At 49.6% G+C, this 23,543-nt stretch overlaps 1 protein-coding gene across 1 annotated transcript in view; it reads right to left on the bottom strand.

Moving 5' to 3' along the window:
* Positions 1-23,543, bottom strand: part of LOC137312964 (alpha-2-macroglobulin-like) — a 144,823-nt gene that overhangs the window by 98,387 nt on the left and 22,893 nt on the right. The window contains exons 5-14 of the mRNA XM_067979323.1: positions 21,285-21,305; positions 19,866-20,031; positions 18,706-18,790; positions 17,386-17,491; positions 16,104-16,218; positions 12,853-12,962; positions 12,618-12,779; positions 9,998-10,204; positions 8,224-8,278; positions 7,231-7,376 (exon numbers count right to left, since the gene is read on the bottom strand). Of these exons, the coding sequence (XP_067835424.1) occupies positions 7,231-7,376; positions 8,224-8,278; positions 9,998-10,204; positions 12,618-12,779; positions 12,853-12,962; positions 16,104-16,218; positions 17,386-17,491; positions 18,706-18,790; positions 19,866-20,031; positions 21,285-21,305 (1,173 nt within the window). The remainder of the gene's footprint in view (positions 1-7,230; positions 7,377-8,223; positions 8,279-9,997; positions 10,205-12,617; positions 12,780-12,852; positions 12,963-16,103; positions 16,219-17,385; positions 17,492-18,705; positions 18,791-19,865; positions 20,032-21,284; positions 21,306-23,543) is intronic.

Raw genomic sequence — 23,543 nt, 5'->3', positions numbered from 1 at the left:
AGACTACAATCAGAGGGAGAGAGAGTGAGAGATATGCTAGAATCAGAGAGAGAGAGAGAGATCGCCGAGAATCAGAGAGAGAGAGATAAAGATAGAGTCTCAAATCAGAGGGAGACAGAGTGAGATAGACTAGAATCAGAGAGAGAGAGTGTCTAAAATCAGAGGCAGAGAGTGAGATTGACTAGAATCAGAGAGAGAGAGACAGAGAGTAAGTCTAAAATCAAAGGGAGAGAGAGTGAAATAGACTAGAGTCAAAGAAAGAGAGTGAGATGGACTAGAATCGGAGAGAGAGAGTGAGATATTCTGGAATCAGAGCGAGAGAGAGAGAGAGTAAGTCAAAATTCAGAGGGAGAGAGGGTGAGATGGATTAGAGTCAAAGAGAGAGATTGAGATAGATTAGAATCGGAGAGAGGGAGGGAGATAGACTACAATCAGAGGGAGAGAGAGGACGAGATATGCTGGAATAAGAGCGAGAGAGGGAGAGAGAGAGATCGCCGATAATCAGAGAGAGAGAGAAAGAGAGAGAGTCTAAAATCAGAGGGAGATAGAGTGAGATAGACTTGAATCAGAGAGAGAGAGAGTGAGATAGATTAGAATCGGAGAGAGCGAGAGTGAGATAGACTAGAATCAGAACGAGAGAGAGAGAGAGAAAGTGAGATGGATTAGAATCAGAGAGAGAGAGAAAGATTGAGAGTCTAAAATCAGAGGGAGAGAGAGAGTGAGATGGACTCGAATCGGATCGAGAGAGTAAGAGCGTGAGATAGACTAGGATCAGAGAGGGAGAGAGAGTGTGAGATAGACTATAATTGGAGAGAGAAAGAGAGATAGTCCAGAATCAGATAGTCAGATAGAGTAGAATCAGAGCCAGAGAGGGAGATAAACTAAAATCAAAGGAATAGAGAGTAAGATAGACTTGAATCAGAGAGAGTGTGAGATAGATTAGAATCGGAGAGAGAATGAGTGAGCTGGACTGGAATTGGAGAGAGAGAGAGAGAGACTGGAATTAGAGAAAGCGAGATAGACCGGAATCGGAGCGAGTGTGAGATAGACTAGAATCAGAGAGAAACACAGTGGGATAGAATAGAGTCAGAGAGAGAGAATGAGATAGACTAAAATCAGAGAGAGAGAGAGAGTGAGAGAGTGAGATAGACTAGAATCAGAGAGAGAGAGTGAGTTAGCTGGGCTGGAATTGGAGAGGGAGAGAGAGAGAGTGAGATAGACAACAATCAGAGGGAGAGCGAGATAGACTACAATTGAAGAGCGAGATATAGTTAGACTAGGATCAGAGAGAGATAGTGAGAGGGACTGGAATCAGAGAGCGAGAGAGAAATAAACTAGAATCAGAAAGAGAGAGTGAGAGAGAATACAATCAGAGAGAGAGAGAGATTTAGACTAGAATCGGAGATGGTGAAAGAGAGAGATAGACTGGAATTGGAGAGAGAGAGAGGGAGAGAGGTAGACTAGGATCGGAGAGAGAGAGAGAGAGAGAGAGAGATAGACTAGAATCTGAGATAGAGAGAGATAGACTAGAATGGAAAAGGGAACGAGAGATAGATTAAAATCAGCGGGACAGAGAGTGAGATAGACATGGGTCAGAGAGAGAGTGAGATAGATTAGAATCAAAGAAACAGTGTGAGAGATCAGGATCGGAAAGGGAGAGTGAGTGAGATAGACTCGAATCGGAGAGAGAGAGTCAGATAGACTCGAATCGGCGAGATTGAGAGTTAGATAGACAAGGATCAGTGAGAGAGAGAGTGAGATAGACTAGAATCTGAGAGAGATTGAGATAAACTAGAATCGGAGAGAGAGAGAGAGAGAGAGAGAGATTGAGATAAACTAGAAACTGAGAGAGAGAGTGAGATAGACTCGAATCGGAGAGAGAGAGAGAGAGATTGAGATAAACTAGAATCGAAGAGAGAGTGAGATAGACTAGAATCGGAGAGAGAGAGAGAGAGAGAGAGAGATTGAGATAAACTAGGATCGGAGAGAGAGAGTGAGATAGACTCGAATCTGAGAGAGAGAGATTGAGATAAACTAGAATCGGAGAGAGAGTGAGATAGACTAGAATCGGAGAGAGAGAGAGAGAGAGATTGAGATAAACTAGGACTGGAGAGAGAGAGAGTGAGATAGACTAGAATCGGAGAGAGAGAGATTGAGATAAACTAGAATCGGAGAGAGAGAGTGAAATATACTAGAATGGGAGAGAGAGAGAGAGAGAGAGAGAGAGAGATTGGGATAAACTAGAATCGGAGAGAGAGAGAATGAAATAGACTAGAATCAGGGCCAGAGAGGGAGAGAGAGATAGACTAAAATCAGAGCGACAGAGAGTGAGACAGACATGAATCAGAGAGTGTGTGAGGTAGATTAGAATCTGACAGAGAGTGAGAGAGACTAGAGTCAAAGAAAGAGAGTGCGATCGACCAGGATCGGAGAGAGAGAAAGAGATAGAATAGAACCGGAGAGAGACAGTGTGATAGACTAGAATCGGAGAGGGAAAGAGAATGAGTGCGATAGACTAGAATCAAACAGATAGAGTAAGTGAGATAAATTAGAATCGGAGAGAGAGGGTGAGATAGATAAGAATCAGAAAGAGAGAGAGTGGGATAGACAAGAATCGCAGAGGGAGATAGAGAGAGATGGACTCGAAACAAAGAGAGAGGGAGAGTTAGAGAGAGAGACTATAATCAGAGAGACAATGTGATAGACTAAAATCAGAGAGAGAGACAGATTGACCAGAATAAGAGAGAGAGGGAGTGGGATAGACTAGAATCAGAGACAACGAGTGTGATAGACATGGGTTTGGAGAGAGAGAGAGAGAGTGAGATAGAATAGAATCAGAGAGAGAGTGTGAGAGTGAGATAGACTAGAATCAGACAGAGAGCGATTGGGGTAGACTAGAATTGGAGAGAGAGAGTGAGATAGACAACAATCGGAGAGAAACAGTGAGAGAGTGAGATAGTCTAGAATCGGAGGCAGAGTGAGATACACTGGAATCAGAGAGAGAGAGAGTGTTTGACAGATATAGTAGAATCAGAGAGAGAGAATAAGATAGATTGGAATCGGAGAAGGAGAGGATGGAAAGAATGGAATCAGAGAGACAGAGTGAGATAGACTTGAAACAGAGAGAGAGGGTGAGAGAGTGAATTAGACTAGAATTGGAGAGAGAGAGGGAGAGAGAGATAGATGGACTGAAATCAGAGAGACAAAGAGAGAGAGAGATCGATGGACTGGAATCAGATAGAGAGAGAGAGAGTGAGATAGATTAGAATCAGAGGGAAAGGGAGTGAGATAGACTAGAATCGGCGAGAGAGAGAGAGAGATAGACTGGAATCACAGAGAGGGAGAGATCGATTGAGACTAGAATCGGAGAGAGAGATAGACTGAAATTGGAGAGAGAGAGAGAGAGGGAGAGAGAGATAGACTAGGATCGGAGAGAGAGAGTGAGCTGGATTGGAATCTGAAAGCGAATGAGATAGACTAAAATCAGAGAGAGAGTGAGATAGACTAGAATCAGAGATAGAGAGAGAGTGAGATAGAATAGAATCAGAGACAGAGAGAGAGTGAGATAGACTAGAATCGGAGATAGAGAGAGAGAGTGAGATAGACTCGAATCAGAGATAGACAGAGAGTGAGCTGGACTGGAATCGGAGAGATAAAGACGGTGAGATAGATTAGAATCTGAAAGAGAATGTGATAGACTAAAATCAGAGCGAGAGAGAGATACTAGAATCAGAGATATACATCAATCAGATAGAGTGTAAGATAGATTAGAATCGGAGGGAGAGTGAGATGGAATAGAATCGGAGAGAGAGAGAGACAGACAGACAGATAGATTGAGATAAACTAGAATCGGAGAGAGAGAGAGATTGAGATAAATTAGAATCGGAGAGAGAGAGTGAGATAAACTAGAATCGGAGAGATAGAGAGTGAGATAGACTAGAACCGGGGAGAGAGAGAGAGAGATTGAGATAAACTAGAATCGGAGAGAGAGAGAGTGAGGTAGACTAGATGCGAAGAGAGAAAGCGAGATAGTCTAGAATTAGTGAGAGATTCAGTTTGACTAGAATCAGAGCCAGAGAGGGAGAGAGAGATAGACTAAAATAAGAGGGACAGAGAGTGAGATAGACATGAATCAGAGAGGTTGAGCTACATTCGAATAGTAGAGAGAATGAGATGGACTAGAATCAGAGAAAGAGAGTGTGATAGACCAGGATCGGAGAGAGCGAGAGATAGACTAGAACCGGAGAGAAAGAGTGAGATAGATTAGAATCGGAGAGATAGAGAGATAGACTAGAATCAGAGAGAGGAGAGAGTGAGATAGACTAGAATCGGAAAGCGAAAGAGAGTGAGTTAGATAGACGAGAATCAGAGAGAGAATGAGAGAGAGGGTGAGATAGATTAGAATTAGTGATAGAGAGAGTGAGATAGACTAGAATCGCAGAAGGAGATAGAGGGAGATGGACTCGAAACAAAGAGAGAGAGAGAGCGAGAGAGAGACTAGAATCAGAGAGAGAGTGTGATAGACTACAATCAGAGAGAGAGAGACAGATTGACTTGACTAAGAGAGAGAGAGAGGGTGGGATAGACTAGAATCAGAGAGAGAGTGAGAGAGTGAAATAGACTAGAATCAGAGAGAGAGAGAGAGAGAGAGAGAGGGGGCTGGACTGGAATTGGGGAGATAGATAGATAGAGAGAGAGAGATAGACTGAATCGGAGCGAGTGAGATTGACTAGTATCAGAGAGAGACAAAGTGGGATCGAATAGAGTCAGAGAGAGAGAATGAGATATGCTAAAATCAGAGATAGAGGGAGAGAGAGAGAGAGAGACTAGAATCAGAGAGAGAGAGTGAGTGAGCTGGACTGGAATTGGAGAGAGAGAGAGAGAGACAGAGACAGAGACAGAGATCGACAACAATCGGAGAGAGAGCGAGATGGACTAGAATCGGAGAGCGATATATAGTTAGACTAGGATCAGAGAGAGAGAGTGAGATGGACTGGAATCAGAGAGCGAGAGACAGAGATAGACTAGAATCAGAGAGAGAGAGTGACAGATAAATTGGAATCAGAAAGAGAAAGTGAGAGAGACTGGAATCAGAGAGTGAATTGACTAGAATCGGAGAGAGAGAGAAAAAAAGACTACAGTCAGAGAGAGAGAGAGAGAGAGAGAGAAGAATCGGAGAGAGAGAGAGTGGGATAGACTAGAATCGGAGAAAGAGCGTGAGAATGACTGCAATCAGAGAGAGAGGCAGAGACTAGAATCGGAGAGAGAGAGGTAGACTAGAATCAGAGAGAGAGAGATAGACGACAATCCGAGGGAGAGAGAGATCGGCTATAATACGAGAGAGAGAGAGACCAATAGAATCAGAGAGATAGAGATAGACTAGAATCAGAGAGAGAGGGATAGATTAGAATCAGAGAGAGAGAGATAGACTAGAATCAGCGAGAGAGATAGTCTAGCATCAGAGAGAGAGAGAGAGACTAGAATCAGAGAGAGAGATAGACTAGAATCAGAGAGATAGAGAGATAGACTAGAATCAGGGAGAGAGAAAGATAGACCAGAATCAGAGAGAGAGGTAGACTAGAATCAGAAAGAAATAGATAGATAGAATCAGAGAGAGAGATAGAATAGAATCCGAGAGAGAGAGATAGACTGGAATCAGAGAGAGAGAAAGATAGAATAGAATCAGAGAGAGAGGGAGATAGACTTGAATCAGAGAGAGAGAGAGATAGACTAGAATCAGAGAGAGAGTGAGAGAGATAGACTAGAACCAGAGAGAGAGATAGACTAGAATCAGAGAGAGAGATAGACTAGAATCCGAGAGAGAGAGATAGACTAGAATCAGAGAGAGAGAGATTGACCAGAATCAGAGAGAGAGAGATATACTAGAATCAGAGAGATAGACTAGAATCAGAGAGAGAGAGATAGACTAGAATCAGAGAGAGTGATATAGACTAGAATAAGAGAGAGAAATAGACTAGAATCAGAGAGCGACATTTCGACTAGGACCAGAGAGAGAGAGAGAGAGATAGACTAGAATCAGAAAGAGAGATCGACTAGAATCAAAGAGAGAGTTAGACTAGAATCAGAGAGAGAAAGAGAGATAGACTAGAATCAAAGAGAGAGATAGACTAGAATCAGAGAGAGAAAGAGAGATAGACTAGAATCAGAGAGAGAGAGATAGACTAGAATCAGAGAGAGAGAGAGACAGATAAATTGGAATCAGAAAGAGAAAGTGAGAGAGACTGGAATTAGAGAGTGAATTGTCTAGAATCGGAGAGAGAGAGAAAAAAAAGACTACAGTCAGAGAGAGAGAGAGAGAGAAGAATCGGAGAGAGAGAGAGTGGGATAGACTAGAATCGGAGAAAGAGCTTGAGAATGACTGAAATCAGAGAGAGAGGGATAGACTAGAATCGGAGAGAGAGGTAGACTAGAATCAGAGAGAGAGAGATAGAATAGAATCAGAGAGAGAGAGAGATCGACTAGAATACGAGAGAGAGAGAGATCCACTAGAATCAGAGAGATAGAGATAGACTAGAATCAGAGAGAGAGGGATAGACTAGAATCAGAGAGAGAGAGATAGACTAGAATCAGAGAGAGAGATGGTCTAGCATCAGAGAGAGAGAGATAGACTAGAATCAGAGAGAGAGGTAGACTAGAATCAGAAAGAAAGAGATAGACTAGAATCAGAGAGAGAGATAGAATAGAATCCGAGAGAGACAGATAGACTGGAATCAGAGAGAGAGAAAGATAGAATAGAATCAGAGAGAGAGGGAGATAGACTTGAATCAGAGAGAGAGAGATAGACTAGAACCAGAGAGAGATATAGACTAGAATCAGAGAGCGACATATAGACTAGGACCAGAGAGAGAGAGAGAGAGAGAGAGATAGACTAGAATCAGAAAGAGAGATCGACTAGAATCAAAGAGAGAGATAGACTAGAATCAGAGAGAGAAAGAGAGATAGACTAGAATCAAAGAGAGAGATAGACTAGAATCAGAGAGAGAAAGAGAGATAGACTAGAATCAGAGAGAGAGATAGACTAGAATCAGAGAGAGAGAGAGACTAGAATCCAAGAGAGAGAGATAGACTAGAATCAGAGAGAGAGATAGACTAGAATCCGAGAGAGAGAGAGAGACTAGAATCCAAGAGAGAGAGATAGACTCGAATCGGAGAGAGATTCGGATAGATTAGAATCAGAGAGAGAGAGAATCGGAGGTCGGGAGTTCTCACCTTGTTCCGGAAACATTCCGGGATTCCGTACCTCATGCTGTCGGCAATAATTTCTCCGTCAGACAGGACCGTGAGAACCAGAAGGCGGGCGATGGGAGCGATATCAGCATTGACCTGAAGCGTGAGATGGAACTCTCCCTGTGAACCTGGTGTGGGAGAGAGTGCAGTGAAGTCAAGAGAGAGAGAGCAGGGATATCCCAGGCTCTGTGCCCGGGCTGTGCGGAGAGAGCTGATCGCATCCACACAGAGAGAGAGAGAGAGCAGGGATATCCCAGGCTCTGTGCCCGGGCTGTGCGGAGAGAGCTGATCGCACACAGAGAGAGAGAGAGAGCAAGGATATCTCAGACTCTGTGCCCGGGCTGTGCGAAGAGAGCTGATCGCACGCACAGAGAGAGAGGGAGCAAGGATATCTCAGACTCTGTGCCCGGGCTGTGCGAAGAGAGCTGATCGCATCCACAGAGAGAGAGAGAGAGAACAGTGATATCCTATGCTCTGTGCCCGGGCTGTGCTGAGAGAGCTAATCACACCAAGAGAGAGAGAGCATGGATATCCGAGGCTCTGTGCCCGGGCTGTGCTGAAAGTGCTGATCCCACCCACAGAAAGAGAGAGAGAGGGCAGGGATATCCCAGGCTCTGTGCCCGGGCTGTGCTGAGAGAGCTGATCACCCCCAGTGTGCGAAGGTTAGGGTTTACTGTTGGACCTCAGTGCCCCCTGGGTTAGGGATGGAGGGCGTGAACCAGCCCTGATCTGGGGATGCGGAGGCGGTGGCTTTCGGCAGTAATGCCTCCTCCCACAGTCGAATACCCCTGTCTGGGACCCACAGGTGGAGAATGGGGCCTGGAGGACCCGGACCCCAGCGGATGGAAGATACCTCGGGGAGTAAATGTTTGTGGGGGTCGGGGGGGGGGGGGGGTGGTGGTGGCGAGGAGCGTCTTTAAAGGGCAGGCGAAACTTGCACACACTCAAGTGCCGTCAAGTTTAAACTCTCGGTACCTTCGACAGAGATCGTTTTCTGCTCGAAACTCACGATGAGTCCTCTCGCCATCACCTGTACATAGAAAGAGAAGGGGATCATGAACACGAAGGGAGAAAGGGTCAAAGGTCAGGGGAGAGGGTTTCAGGGTCAGGAGTCAGGGAAGAGGGTCACAGGGTCAGGGGAGAGGAGAGGGAAACAGGGCCAGGGAAGGGGGAGAAGGGTCACAGGATCAGGGCGAGAGAAAAGTGTCACAGGGTCAGTGGACGGGGAGAAAGGGTCACGTGGTCAGGGGGAAGGTAGAGAGTAACAGGGTCAGGGTCACAGGGTCAGGGGTCAGGGGAGAAGGCCAGAGGGTCAGGGCGAAGGGAGAGGGTCACAGGGTCAGGGGACCGGAGAGGATCACAGAGTCAGGGGAGAGGAGTGGGTCAGAGGGTCAGGGGAAGGGGAAGGAGTGTCACAGGGTCAGGGGGAGGAGAGAGTTACAGGGTCAGGGTCATAGGGTCAGGGGTCAGGGGAGAGGTTCAAAATGTCAGGACAGGTGAGAGGATCATTGGGTCAGTGGTCAGGGGAGATGGTCACAGGGTCAGGGCTAGGGGAGAGGATCAAAGTTTCAGGGAAAGGGTAGAGGGTCACAGGTTCAGAGAGGGGAGAGGGTTACAGGGCCAGGGGAGGGGATAGGGACATGGTGTCAGGGGGAGTGCAGAGGATCATAGGGTCACGGGACAGTGGCGAAGGTCACAGGATCAGGGGTGTGGAGATTGTCACAGGGTCTGAGGTAGTGGAGAGGGTCACAGGGTCAGAAGTAGGGTAGAGGCTCACATGGTCACGGCTAGGGGTGAGAGTCACAGGGTCAGGGCAATTAGAGAGGGTCACAGGATCAGGGCTAGGGGACAGCGTCACACGGTCAGGGAAACGTGACAGGGTCAAAGGATCAGGTGTAGGGGACAAGGCACAGGGTCAGGGGTAGGGAAGAGGGTCACAGGGTCATGGGAAAGGGGAGACTGTCACAGGTTCAGGTGTCATGGGAGAGGGTCAAAGGATAAAGGGATCTAAGAGAGTTATTTGGTCAGAGATCGGGGAGAAGGTCACAGTGTCAGTGAAAGTTTCATGGGGTCAGGGGGAGAGGGTAACAGGATTAGGGCCACGGGAGAGCGTAATAGGCTCAGGGAAAGGGTAGACGGTCACACGGTCAGTGAGAGGGTAGAGGCTCACAGGGTCAGTGGTAGGGCTGAGGGTCATAGGGTCAGGATTAGAGGAGAGCGTAATAGGGGCAGGGAACGGGGAGAAGGTCACAGGGTCAGAGGGAGGAGAAAGGGTCATAGGGTCAGGGGAGGGGAGAGTGTGAATGTGTCACGGAAAGCGCAGAGGGTAACAGGGTCAAGGGGATTGGAGATTGACACAGGGTAAGGAGAAGGGGAGGGTAAAAGTGCCAGGGGGAGGGGAGAGGGTTACAGTTCCAGGGGAGGGGAGCGGGGCACAGTGCCAGGGGGAGGGGAGAGGGTCACAGTGCCGGGAGGAGGGGAGAGGGTCACAGTTCCAGGGGAGGGGAGCGGGGCACAGTGACGGGGGGAGAGGAGAGGTTCACAGTGCCGGGAGGAGGGGAGAGGGTCACAGTGCCAGGGGAAGGGGGAGGGACATTGAACAGGCCAGAGATGGAGCCTGGGGCTTGCCTGCTCTGTGTGTGTCGGCGGGTCAGTGAGGGCGGGGGGGTGCGGGGTGGTGGTTGAAGCGGTGGGGCCCAGTCCCACATTGGTTGAGAGTTTAGCTCGAAGACGAGGGGCACCTTCTCACCAGATAGGACACAACTATGCCGTGCTCCTCCAGTACAGGGGGCCTGTTGACGGTGTAGTCGACCGTCACCTGCAGCTCGGTATCACAGGAGAGTTGTTGTTGATGCCTCCGGATCTGAAAGTAGCTGTTGGACCGAGAGTAGAATGGCTTGATCCGTTGCCAGGCCGAGACAAGGTAGTGGTCAGTCTGGCTGATCCGATAAATGGCCTTGAGAGAGTGGGAGGGGAAACAACAAGTCAACAAGAGCCACCATCCATCCAGAGAGAGGACGTCCCCAAAATCACCCACAACCACATCCTCCCTCATTCTCCACTTAGTCCCTTATACCCCTCGATAAGGACTTCTCCCATTCCCCACTCAGGCCCTTATACCTCTCGATAAGGACCCCTCTCATTCCCCACTCAGTCCCTGATACCACTCCCTAAGGACCCCTCTCATTCCCCACTCAGTCCCTGATACCCCTCTATAAGGACCCCTCTCATTCCCCACTCAGTCCCTGATACCCCTCAATGAAGACCTCTCTCATTCCCCACTCAGTCCCAGATAACCCTCTATAAGGACCCCTCTCATTCCCCACTCAGTCCCTGATACCCCTCAATGAAGACCTCTCTCATTCCCCACTCAGTCCCTGATACCCCTTTCTAAGGACCCCTCTCATTCCCCACTCAGTCTCTTATACCCCTCGATAAGGACCTCTCCCATTCCCCACTAAGTCCCTTATCACCCTCTATAAGGACCCCTCTCATTCCCCACTCAGTCACTTGTACCCCTCTATTAGGTCCCCTCCCATTCCCCTCTCAGTCCCTTATACCCCTCTATAAGGACCAATCTCTTTCCCCATCCTGTCCCTTGTACCCTTGTATGAGGACCCCTCTCATTCCGCACTCAGTCCCTTATACCGCTCTGTCATGACCCCTTATAGAGGGGTATAAGGGACTGAGTGGGGAATCTGCCGCTTGGACACTTCTATGTCGACTCCTTTCCTTTCCCGCTCAGTCACTTGTACCCTTCTATAAGGACCCCTTTCAATCCCGGGTCAGTCCCTTGTTCCGCTCTATAAGGGCCCCTCTCATTCCCGACTCAGTCCCCTATACCCGTTAGCAATGACCCCTCTAATTTCCCACTCAGTCCCTTATACACATCTGTTTGGATACCGCTCATTCCCTGTACCTTGTACCCCTCTATAAGGACGCTTCCCATTCCCCACTCAGTCCCTTATACCCGTCTATCAGGACCACTCTCGTTCCCCAATGAGTCCTGGATAACCATTTATAAGGACCCCTCCCATTCCCTAATGAGTCCTGTATACCCCTTTATAAGGCCCACTCTCATTCCCCAATCAATCCTGTGTACCCCTCGGTAAGGACCCCTCGATTCCACACTCATTCCCTTACAACACTCTATATGGACCCCTCTCATTCCCCACTGATTCCCTTATACGCCTCTATCAGGACCCCTCTCATTCCCCAATCAGTCCTCTATATCCCTCCATAACGACAGCTCTCATTCCCCAATCAGTCCTGTATACCCCTCTATAAGGCTCACTCTCATTCCCCAATCAATCCTGTGTACCCCTCGGTAAGGACCCCTCGATTCCACACTCATTCCATAACAACAATGTATATGGACCCCTCTCATTCCCCACTCAGTCCCTTATACGCCTCTATCAGGACCCCTCTCATTCCCCAATCAGTCCTGTATACCCCTCTATAACGACCGCTCTGATTCCCCAATCAGTCCTTTATACCCCTCTATAAGGACCCCTCACATTCCCCACCAGGTCCCTTATACCCCTCTATGTGGGCCTCTCATTCCTCACTCAGTCCCTTTTCCCCCTTTATAAGGACCCCTTTCATTCCCCACTCAGTTCCTTATACCCCTCTATAAGGACATCTGCCATTCCACACTCAGTCCCTTATACCCCACTATAAGGTCCCCTCTCATTCTCCACTTATTCCCTTATACCCCTCTAGAAGGACCCCTCTCATTCCCCACTCAGTCCCTTATACCCCTCTATAAGGACCCCCCTCATTCGCCACTCAGTTACTTATACCCTCCATAAGGACCCCTCTCATTACCCCACTTAGTGCCTTAGACCCCTCTATAAGGACCCCTCTCATTCCCCACTCAATCCTTTATATCCCTCTATAAGGCCCCCCTCTCATTCCCCACTCAGTCACTAGTACACTCTTTAAGGAAACCTCTCATTCCCCACATAGTTCCTTGTAACGCTCTGTCATGACCCCTCTCATTCCCCCACTCAGTGCCTTATACTCATCTACAAGGATCTCTCTCATTCCCCCTCTCAGTCTCTTATGCCCTCCATAAGGACCCCTCTCATTGCCCCACTTAGTATCTTAGACCCCTCTATAAGGCCCCCTCTCATTCCCCACTAAGTCACTTGTAACCTCTTTAAGGACTCCTCTTATTCCCCGCGTCGTTCCTTGTACCCCTCTGTAAGGACTCCTCTCATTCCCAACTCAGCCACTTGTACCCTCTTTAAGGACCCCTCTCATTCCCCACTCAGTCCCTTATACCCCTCTGTAAGGGCCTCTCTCATTCCCCACTCAGTCCCTTGTACCCTCTTCTCTCTGTAGTCTGCCCGCAGACTCTCACTCACCGTGATGGAGACGCGCTCTAAGCTCCAGGAGGAGGTATCGAGCGAGAAATTCCAGATGCCGTTCTGATCTGTGATCACTTTCTGAGCCCCCGGACTCAGTGAACTGAAGATGTAGAGCGTTGCATTTGGGACTGCTTGCCCTGTCGAGTATTGAATCCTCAGCTGTTGATAGATAAACAGCGGATTGTTCAAATGTTGTCCGAGGAGAGTTAGCTACTTTCGAACTTAATCGTACCTGCCCAGTGTGGGGAAGTCCTTTTTTGAAATAAGTCTCTGCTTCCTTGAAATTGATCTGAACGACTTCCGCGGTGACTGTACAAGTAGCCGATTGCTCCATCTCAATACCTGGGAGGCAGGGAGGGCACGAAGAGGCTATTAACATAACTGGAATAAAAACAGTAAATGCTGCTGTGGCTCAGCGAGTCAGGCAGCAGCGGCGGAGAAATTAAGAGATTTAACGTTTCAGGTCGATGACCATTCCTTCCAAAATTGGAAGATGTTAAAAAAGTTTTTAAGCAAGTAACAAGTTCAAGGAGACAAATGGAAATCCCGTCAGAAAGTAAAGCTGAATTTGTTCAAGGTGGAGATTCCGGAGAACGCTAAATCTTATAGAGGGGCATAAGGGACTGATTGGAGACTGAAAGGAGTCCTTGTAGAGGGGTAAAAAGGAGTGAGTGGGGAATGAGAGGGGTCCTTATAGAGGGGTTAAGGGAGTGAGTGGGAAATGAGAGGGGTCCTTATAGAGTAGTATAAGGGACTGAGTGGGGAATGAGATCGGTCCTTATAGAGGGGTATAAGGGACTAAGTGGGAAATGAGATGGGTCCTTATAGAGGGGTATAAGAGAGTGAGTGGGAAATGAGAGGGGTCCTTATAGAGGGGTATAAGGGACTGAGTGGGGAATGAGATGGATCCTTATAGAGGAGGATAAGGGACTGAGTGCGGGATGAGAGGGGTCCTTACAGAAGGGTATAAGAGGGGATTGAGCGTGGTTCTTATAGAGGGGAATAAGGGCCTGATTGGGAATGAGAGGTGTCCCTTTAGAGGGGTATAAAGCTTGAGTGGGGAATAGGAGAGGTCCCTATAGAGGGGTATAAGGGACTGAGTGGGGAATGAGATGGATCCTTATAGAGGGGGATAAGGGACTGAGTGGAAAATGAGAGGGGTCCTTATAGAGGGATATAAGGAACTGAGTGGAAAAGGAGAGGGGATCTTATCGAGGGTTATAAGGGACTGAGTGGGGAATGAAAGGGGTCCTTATAGAGGGGTATAAGGGACTGAGTGGGAAATGATAGGCGTCCTTCTAGAGGGGTATAAGGGACTGAGTAGGGAATGAGAGGAGTACCTACAGAGGGTTATAAGGGACTGAGTGTGGAATGAGAAGGGTCCTTTTACAGGAGGATAAGGGACGTAGTGCGGGATGAGAGGGGTCCTTATAGAAGGTTATAAGAGGGGATTGAGCGTGGTTCTTATAGAGGGGAATAAGGGCCTGATTGGGAATGAGAGGGATCCCTATAGAGGGGTATAAAGCTTGAGTGGGGAATAGGAGAGGTCCCTATAGAGGGGTATAAGTTTCGAGTGAGGAATGAGAGGGGTCCTCATCGAGGGGGATAAGGGAATGAGAGGAGTCCTTGTAGAGGGGTATAAGTGAGTCGGGAATGAGAGGGGTCGGTTTAGAGGCTATAAGGGATGAGTGCGGATTAAGAATGGTCCTTTAAGTGTGGCATAAGGGATTGAGTGGGGAGTGAGAGGGGCGTTTGTAGAGTGATATAAGTGGGGGGATGAGATTGTGAGAGAGACAAAGAGGGAGATAGTGAGAGAGACATTAGGGAAGGGTTAGGGTTAGGGTTGAGTGGGAAATGAGATGGGTCCTTTAGAGGGGGGATAAGGAACAGAGTGGGAAATGAGTGGGGTCCTGAAAGAGGGATATAAGGGACTGAATGGGAAATGAGAGGGGACCTTATAGAAGGGTATAAGAGACTGAGTGTGAAATGGGAGGGGTCCTTATAGAGGGTTATAAGGGACTGAGTGGGGAATGAGAGGGGTCCTTATAGAGGGGTATAAGGGACTGAATGGGGAATGAGAGGGGTCCTCATAGAGGGGGATAAGGGAATGAGACTGGACCCCTCTCATTCCCTTAACCCCCTCTATGAGGATCCCTCCCATTCCCCACTCAAACCTTATACCCCTCTATAGGGACCTCTCCTATTCCCCACTCAAGCTTTATACCCCTCTATATGGACCTCTTTCAATCGCAATCAGGCCCTTATTCCCCTCTATAAGTACCCCTCTCAATCCCCTCTTATACCCTTCTATAAGGTCCCCTCTCATCCCGCACTCTGGCGTTAGGGTTAGGGTTAGCTTTAGGGTTGAGGGGTAAATAGTGAGAGACAGAGAGTGACGCAGAGAAAGGCAGAGAGACTGGCAGAAAGTGAGAAACAGAGAAAGAAACAGAGATCAAGAAACAGAGAGTGAGATAGTGAGAGTAAGGTACTGAGAGAGAGATAGATCCAGGTCGAGACAGAGAGTAACAAAGATTGAGGCAGAGAGAGAGTGGGGGGGGGGGGGGAGAGAGTGACGGGAAAACAAAGAGAGAGATAGTGAGAGAGACGGAGACAGAGAGAAAGCGACACAGAGAGTGGGATAGTGAGAGAGACAGAGAGAGACAGAGAGTGAGATAGGCAGAGAGAGACAGAGAGACAGAGATTGAGATAGTGAGAGAGACAGATAGTGAGATACAGAGAGAGACGGAGAGTGAGATAATTAGAGAGGGAGAGAGAGAGAGATAGTGAGCGAGACAGAGAGAGAGACAGAGAGTGAGATAGTGGGAGAGACAGAGAGGGAGAAACAGTGAGAGACATAAAATGAGGCAGAGAGAGAGAAGCAGAAAGACTGACAGAGAGTGAGAAAAAGAGAAAGAAAAAGAGATCAAGAGACAGAGAGTGAGATAGTGAGAGTGTGGTAGCGAGGGAAAGAGACAGAGAGAGGCAGAGGGAGACAAAGAGTGAGGCAGAGAAATAGTGGGGAGAGGGTGACATGGAAACAAAGAGAGAGATAGTGAGAGACAGAGACAGGGAGAAAGAGAAACAGAGAGTGCGATAGTGAAAGACAGAGAGAGAGAGACAGAGAGTGAGATCGGGAGGGAGACGGAGAGAGGCAGAGTGTGAGACAGTGAGAGAGACAGAGTGACAGAGAGCCAGATAGCGAGAGAGACAGAAAGAGTGAGATACAGAGAGAGAGATTGAGATTGTGAGAGAGACAGAGGGTGAGATACAGAGAGAGACAGAGAGTAAGATAACTGGAGAGAGAGATAGTGACCGAGACAGAGAGTAAGATCGTGAGAGTGAGCGAGACAGAGAGAAACAGAGACAGAGAGAGATAGAGAGAGAGGGGAAAATAGAGAAAGAGGTGGGGAGTGAGGCAGAGAGTGAGACGGAGAGTGAGATAGTAAAAGAGAGAGAGGACAAGTCACTCAATCCCCCACCAACCTGTTCCATCCTCCTTCAGTACAAACCGGGCAAGAATGTCTCGTTTATATCGTCGCCTCTTGAGATGGAATATCGCGGTGGAGAGATCTCGGGAAAGGCAACCATCGGAGTCAGTCTGAGAGAAACAGAGGGAAATTGTTATTTGGAACAGTTGTATTCCGACAGTGCAGCGTTCCCTCAGTACCGACTTTTCGACAGTGCATTTCTCCCTCAGTACTGACCCTCCGACAGTGCAGCGCTCCCTCAGCACTGACCCCCCGACAGTGCAGCATTCCCTCATTACCGACGCTCTAACAATGTAGCGATCCCTCAGTGCTGCCCCTCCAACAGTGCAGCGCTGCCTCAGTACTGACCCACCGACAGTGCAGCGCTCCCTCAGTACTGACCCTCCGACAGTGCAGCATTCCCACAGTACCGACCCTCCGACAGTGTAGTGCTCCCTCAATACTGACCCAACAACAGTGCAGCGCTCCCTCAGTACTGACCCACCGACAGTGCAGCACTCCCTCAGTACTGACCCACCGACAGTGCAGCACTCCCTCGTTACTGACCCTCCGACAGTTCAGCGCTCCATCAGTACTGACCCTCCGACAGTGCAGCGCTCCCTCAGTACTGACCCACCGACAGTGCAGCACTCCCTCGTTACTGACCCTCCGACAGTGCAGCGCTCCATCAGTACTGACCCTCCGACAGTGCAGCGCTCCCTCAGTACTGACAATCCGACAGTGTAGCACTCGTCAGTACTGAACCTCTGACAGTGCAGCGCTCCCTCACTGCTGACCCTCTGACAGTGCAGCGGTCCGTCAGTACTGACCCTCTGATAGTGCAGCACTCCGTCACTACTGACTCTCTGACAGTGCAGCGCTCCCTCAGTACTGACCCTCTGACAGTGCAGCGTTCCCTCAGTCCTGACCCTCCGACAGTGCAGCGCTCCCTCAGGACTGACCCTCTGACAGTGCAGCGCTCCCTCACGACTGACACCGGGAAGGCAGGCCTGGATCACGTGCTCCAGTCTCTGGAGCATGGCTCGAACCCATCAGCTTCCATCTCAGTTGCGAGAGATGTTCTCTCTGTGCCACGGCTGACATCTGAGCCCCTACAAGGAAACCTTGCGATTCCCTTCCCTCTTCCCCTCCCCCCATTCTCCCTCGATTGTGATGCCCGCTTCCGCCACAACCCGTGAAGCCTGCTACCGCCCCTCCCCCACCCCAGGAAACACAACACCCGCGAGCCACTCGTCTTCGGAGTGACTTCTGTGGGATCTTGCTCTGCTGCAACTGACCTCACCAAACACCTGTTGGCAATTGTTAGACTGCTCAGGGTAATAGCTGTAGATCAAACAAACTGTCCCCTTAATCTGTCCTATTGTTGGCTTCCCGTACGTGTATCTGAAAAAGAGTCACCACACGGGTTAGATAAAGAGTAAAGCTCCTTCTACACTGTCCCATCAAACACTCACAGGGCAGGTACAGGGTTAGATACAGAGTAAAGCTCCCGCTACACTGTCCCATCAAACACTCCCAGGGCAGGTACAGGGTTAGATACAGAGTAAAGCTCCTTCTACACTGTCCCATCAAACACTCACAGGGCAGGTACAGGGTTAGTTACAGAGTAAAGCTCCGTCTACACTGTCCCATCAATCACTCCCAGGGCAGGTACAGAGTTAGATACAGAGTAAAGCTCCCTCTACACTGTCCCATCAAACACTCCCAGGGCAGGTACAGGGTTAGATACAGAGTAAAGCTCACTCTACACTGTCCATCAAACACTCACAGGGCAGGTACAGGGTCAGATATAGAGTAAAGCTCCCTCTACACTGTCCCATCAAACACTCACAGGGCAGGTACAGGGTTAGATACAGAGTAAAGCTCCATCTACACTGTCCCATCAAACACTCCCAGGGCAGGTACAGGGTTAGATACAGAGTAAAGCTCCCTCTACACTTTCCCATCAAACACTCCGAGGGCAGGTACAGGGTTAGATACAGAGTAAAGCTCCCTCTACACTGTCCCATCAAACACTCCCAGGGCAGGTACAGCACGGGTTAGATACAGAGTAAAGCCCCTTCCACACTGTCGCATCAAACACTCCCAGGGCAGGTACAGACCGGGTTATGTACAGAGTAAAGCTCCCTCTACACTATCCCATTAAACACTCCCAGGGCAGGTACAGGGTTAGATACAGTGTAAAACTCACTGTACACTGTCCCATCAAACACTCCCAGGGCAGGTACAGGGTAAAATACAGAGTAATGCTCCCTCTACACTGTCCCTTCAAACACTGCCACGGCAGGTACAGGGTTAGATACAGAGTAAAGCTCACTCGACAATGTCCGATCAAACACTCCCAGGGCAGGTACAGCAAGGGTTAGATACAGAGTAAAGCTCCCTCTACAATGTCGCATCACACATGCCCAGGGCAGTGACAGTACGGGTTAGGTACAGAGTAAAGTCCCTCTACACTGTCCAATCAAACACTCCCAGAGGAGTTACAGCACGGGTTAGATAAAAAGTAAAACTCCCTCTACATTGTCCCAACAAACACTCCCAGGGCAGGTACAGACTCGGTTAGATACAGCGTTACATAAAGGCTTATCTTTTACCTGCCACACACTTTGAAGTGAATCGTCGGGTCGAGAATTGTGATCGATTTTGGAAACTGCAGCTGGAGTTGAAACTTGGGTAAAACTGGAAGAAAAAGGGAGATGATAAGTTCAGAGGAACTCATCTTCCCGTATCCTAACTCGCACCAAGTCCTGTTCTCACATCATCCCATTGGCTACCGGTCCGGGAACACCTCGATTTTAAAATTCTCATCCTCGTGTTCAAATCACCTCCATGGCCCTCGCCCCCCACCTCCCTATCTCTGTAACCTCCTCCAGCCGTACAAACCTCCAAAATCTCTGCATGGCCCTCTCTCCATCCCTATCTCTGTAACCTCCTCCAGCCCTAACAGACCTCCGAGATCTCTGCATGGCCCTCTCTCCATCCCTATCTCTGTAACCTCCTCCAGCCCTAACAGACATCCGAGATCTCTGCATGGCCCTCTCCCCCTCACTATCGCTGTAACCTCCTCCAGCCCGACAATCCTCCGAGATCTCTGCATGGCCCTCGCCCCCTCCATATCTCTGTAACCTCTTCCAGCCCTACAAACCTCCGAGATCTCTGCATAGCCCTATCCCCCTCACTATCGCTGTAACCTCCTCCAGCCCTACAAACCTCCGAGATCTCTGCATAGCCCTATCCCCCTCCATATCTCTGTAACCTCCTCCAGCCCTACAAACCTCCGAGATCTCTGCATGGCCCTCACCCCCTCCATATCTTTGAAACCTCCTCCGGCCCTACAAACCTCCGAGATCTCTGCATGGCCCTCGCCCCCTCGGAATCTCTGTAACCTCCTCCAGCTCCTACAGCCCTCCAAGCTCTCTGCGCTTCTCCGATTCTGGCCTCTTGAGCATCCCCGATTTTAATCGCTCCATCATTGGCGGCCGTGCCTTCAGCTGCCTAGGCCCTAAGCTCTGGAATTCCCTCCCGAAACCTTACCGTGTCTCTCCCTCTCCACGTTTAGGAAGCTCATTAAAAGCCATCCCTTTAATCAAGCTTTTGTTCACCTGTCCTAATACCTCTGCTGTCGAATTTTTGCCTGATTTGCCGTTCTGTGAACGGCTTTGGGACGTTTCATTACGTTAGAGGGGGCTATAAAATTGGGTGCTTTTGTTGGGGAGAGTGGGGACTCGCAGGACAAGAGTGGGAGGGAGATTACCATATTCCTCCACTTGGAATGAGTGTTCCACGTTGCCGTGTGCCTTTTCCACCTGGATTCTGTACGATCCCATTAACGGTTCTGCCACAATGTCAAAGGTCAGCGACGCGATCCCTTGCCTCGCTTCCACGTTCTTCCACTGCCCAATTCGGTTCCTCCGAGGGTCCTGGGGGATTCAATATCCAAAGCGTTTCATTCCCACCTTCCCTTGCTGTCCATCGATCTTGTGTTTCACTGCATCCTTTTCTGACTATCCCATCAGAGAGAGGAGCCCTTCATGCAGCCACATTCCTCATCCAGGGGTCACTGGACAGGGATCAGGAGCAGGAACCCCGAGTTGATTCACCCCCTCCCTAACCCAGGGGTCACTGGACAGGGACCAGGAGCAGGAACCCCGAGCTGACTCACCCCTCCCTAACGCAGGGGTCACTGGACAGGGATCAGGAGCAGGAACCCCGGTATTGAATCATCCCCTCCCTAACCAGGGGTCACTGGACAGGGATCAGGAGCAGGGGCCCCGGGGCTGACTCACCCCCTCCCTAACCCAGGGGTCACTGGACAGGGGTAAGGAGCAGGAACCCCGGGGATGATTCACCCTCTCCCTAACCCAGGGGTCACTGAACAGCGATCAGGAGAAGGAACCCCGGGGCTGATTCACACCCCTGCCTAACCCAGGGGTCACTGGACAGCGATCAGGAGCAGGAACCCAAGGGCTGATTCACCCCCCTCCCTAACCCAGGGGTCACTGGACAGGGATCAGGAGCAGGAACCACGGGGCTGATTCACCCCCCTCCCAAACCCTGGGGTAACTGGACGCGGATCAGAAGCAGGAACCCCGGGGCTGATTCAACCCATCTCTAACCGAGGGGTCACTGGACAGGGATCAGGAGCAGGAACCCAGGGGCTGATTCACCCCCTCCCTAACCCAGGGGTCACTGGACAGTGATCAGGAGCAGGAATCCCGAGGCTGATTCACATCCTCCCTAACCCAGGGGTCACTGGACAGGGATCAGGAGCAGGAACCACGGGGCTGATTCACTCCCTCCCTAACCCAGGTGTCACTGGACAGGGATCAGCAGCAGGAACCCCGGGGTTGATTCACCCCCTCTCTAACCCAGGTGTCACTGGACAGGGATCAGGAGCAGGAACCCCGGGGCTGATTCATCCCCTCCCTAACCCAGGGGTCACTGGACGGGGATCAGGAGCTGGAACCCAGGGGCTGATTCACCCCCCTCCCTAACCCTGGGGTAACTGGACGGTGATCAGTACCAGGGATCTCGCGGCTGATTCGCCTCAGTGTAGGCCGGGGATGGGGCCTGGGTATTTCCTGTTGTGTGTTCAGGGCTCAGTCCTACATTGAATGAAAGGGTTTTTGAATAGAGTCAGACTTGACTTTACCATTTGGCAAATTAGACTCACCCACATGACGACCACGGGATACTGGAAGAGAAAAGGAGAAAGAGGTTCATTTACTCACAGGCGTCAACATTAGTCAGAGGATCAAGCAACAGTTTCAAACGGCCTTGAAGAGAGGAGGAGTAGGCACTGGCGTATGAAGGGATGGAGTGGGTCAGGCAAAATGAAAGAGTGGAGGGTTGGAGTGGCTTCAAAAGGAGGGAGGGCAAGAGTGAGCGGATTGAGGAGACATTTCCAGAAAGTGAAGCCGAGGAGGGAGGGTGAGGGGGAGGGCGGATGTGAGAGGGAGAGGGGATTGAGGGTGAGGGTGAGGGGTACTGGAGGAGGAGGAGGTGAGAGGCAGAGGGGGCTGAGGGGGGAGAGGGTGAGAGGGAGAATGAGAGGGGTAAGGGGGAGAAGCTGAGAGGCAGAGGGGACTGAGGGGCGAGAGGGTGAGGGCATAGGAAAGGGGCACGGGGGGAGTAGGTGGAAGGGAGAGGGAGCTGAGGGGGGAGAGGGTTAGGGGGAGAACGAGTGGGGTATAGGGGGACAAGGTGAGAGGCAGGGGGGCTGAGGAGATAGAGGGTGAGGAGGGAGAGGGAGAAGGGTACAGAGGGGGGAGAAGGTGAGAGGGAGGGGGGATTGAGGGGGAGAGGATGAGGGAGAGAAGGAGACGGGCACATGGGGAGGAGTTGAGAGGGGGATGCGGCTGAAGGGGGAGAGGAGAAGAGTACGGGGGTGAGGATGTGAGTGGGAAACGGGACTGAGGGGGAAGAGGGTGAGGGAAGATGGAGGGATAGATGGATCGAGAGATAGAGAGAGAGAGAGACAGAAATAAACAGATCGACAGAGAGGGAGATACAGAGACAGAGAGAGAGAGATAGAGACAAAGACAGAGAGAGAGATAGAGAGAGAGACAGAGATAGACAGATACACAGAACGAGAGACAGAGAGAGAGAGAGCGAGAGAGAGACAGAGAGACAGAGATAGAAGATAAACAGAAAGAGAGACAGAGAGGGAGAGAGAGAGAGACAGACAGACAGACAGAAAGAGAGAAAGAGAGAGGAGAGACCGTGAGAGAGAGAGAGAGGGATAGCCAGAGAAAGAAACAGAGAAATAGATAGAGAGGCAGAGAGAGAGATGGAGAGACAGACAGACAGAGAGAGAGAGAGACAGAGACAGAGATAGATAGATAGAGACAGAGATAGACAGATAAACAGAAAGAGAAACAGAGAGACAGACAGACAGACAGACAGACAGGCAGAGAGACAGAGAGAGGGAAAGAAAGAGACAGACAGAGAAAGAGACAGAGATAGACAGATAAACAGAAAGAGAGACAGAGAGGGAGAAAGAGGGAGACAGACAGACCGAGAGAGAGAGAGAGGGAGAGCCAGAGAGAGAAACAGAGAAACAAATAGAGGCAGAGAGAGAGATAGAGAGAGAGAGAAAGAGAAAGAGCCAGACAGAGGGAACGGAAGGGCATCAAAAGCTAGAGATGCCTGAATGACTAAATATATAGAGATTAAAATGAAACAGAAAATGGAGGCTTATAAAAAATGTAAGGTTCATAATACACTGGAGACCCAGACTGAATACAATGTACAGAGGAGATCTAAAAAGGAAATAAGAGGGGCGAAGAGAGTATGAGAACAGATTAGTGGCTAACATAAAAGGGAACCCAAAAGTCGTCAATAGGCATATAAATATTAAAAGAGTAGTCAAACGAAAGGTAGGACTGATTAGGGACCAAAAATGAGATCTTCTTATGGAGACAGAGATCATGGCTGAGGTACTAAATGAACACTTCACATCGGCCTTCACGAGAGAGGACGATGCTGCCAATGTAACGGTAAAGGAGGAGTTAGTAACGATATTGGATAGGGTAAAAATAGATAAAGAGGAGGTATTAAAAGATTGGCAGTACTCAAAGTGGAAAAGTCACCTGGTCCAGATGGGATGGATGCGAGGTTACTGAGGGAAGTAAGGGTGGAAATTGCGGAGGGTCTGGCCACAATCTTCCAATCCTCTTCAGATATGGGGATAGTGTCGTAGGACTGGAAGATTGGAAATATAACACCCGTATTCAAAAAAGGGGAGAGGGATAAACCCGGCAATTGCAGACGAGTCAGACTAACATCGGTGTTTTTTTTTATTCGATCATGGGATTTGGGCGTCGCTGGCGAGGCCGGCATTTATTGCCCATCCCCAGTTGCCCGTGAGAAGTTGGTGTTGAGCTGTCTTCTTGAACCGCTGCAGTCCGTGTGGTGAAGGTTCTCCCACAGT

This window comes from Heptranchias perlo, unplaced genomic scaffold, assembly GCF_035084215.1.
Source record: "Heptranchias perlo isolate sHepPer1 unplaced genomic scaffold, sHepPer1.hap1 HAP1_SCAFFOLD_44, whole genome shotgun sequence".
NCBI lineage: Eukaryota > Metazoa > Chordata > Chondrichthyes > Hexanchiformes > Hexanchidae > Heptranchias > Heptranchias perlo.
The sequence above is the reverse complement of the archived record's forward strand: the minus strand, read 5'-3'. Positions and strand labels throughout refer to the sequence as shown.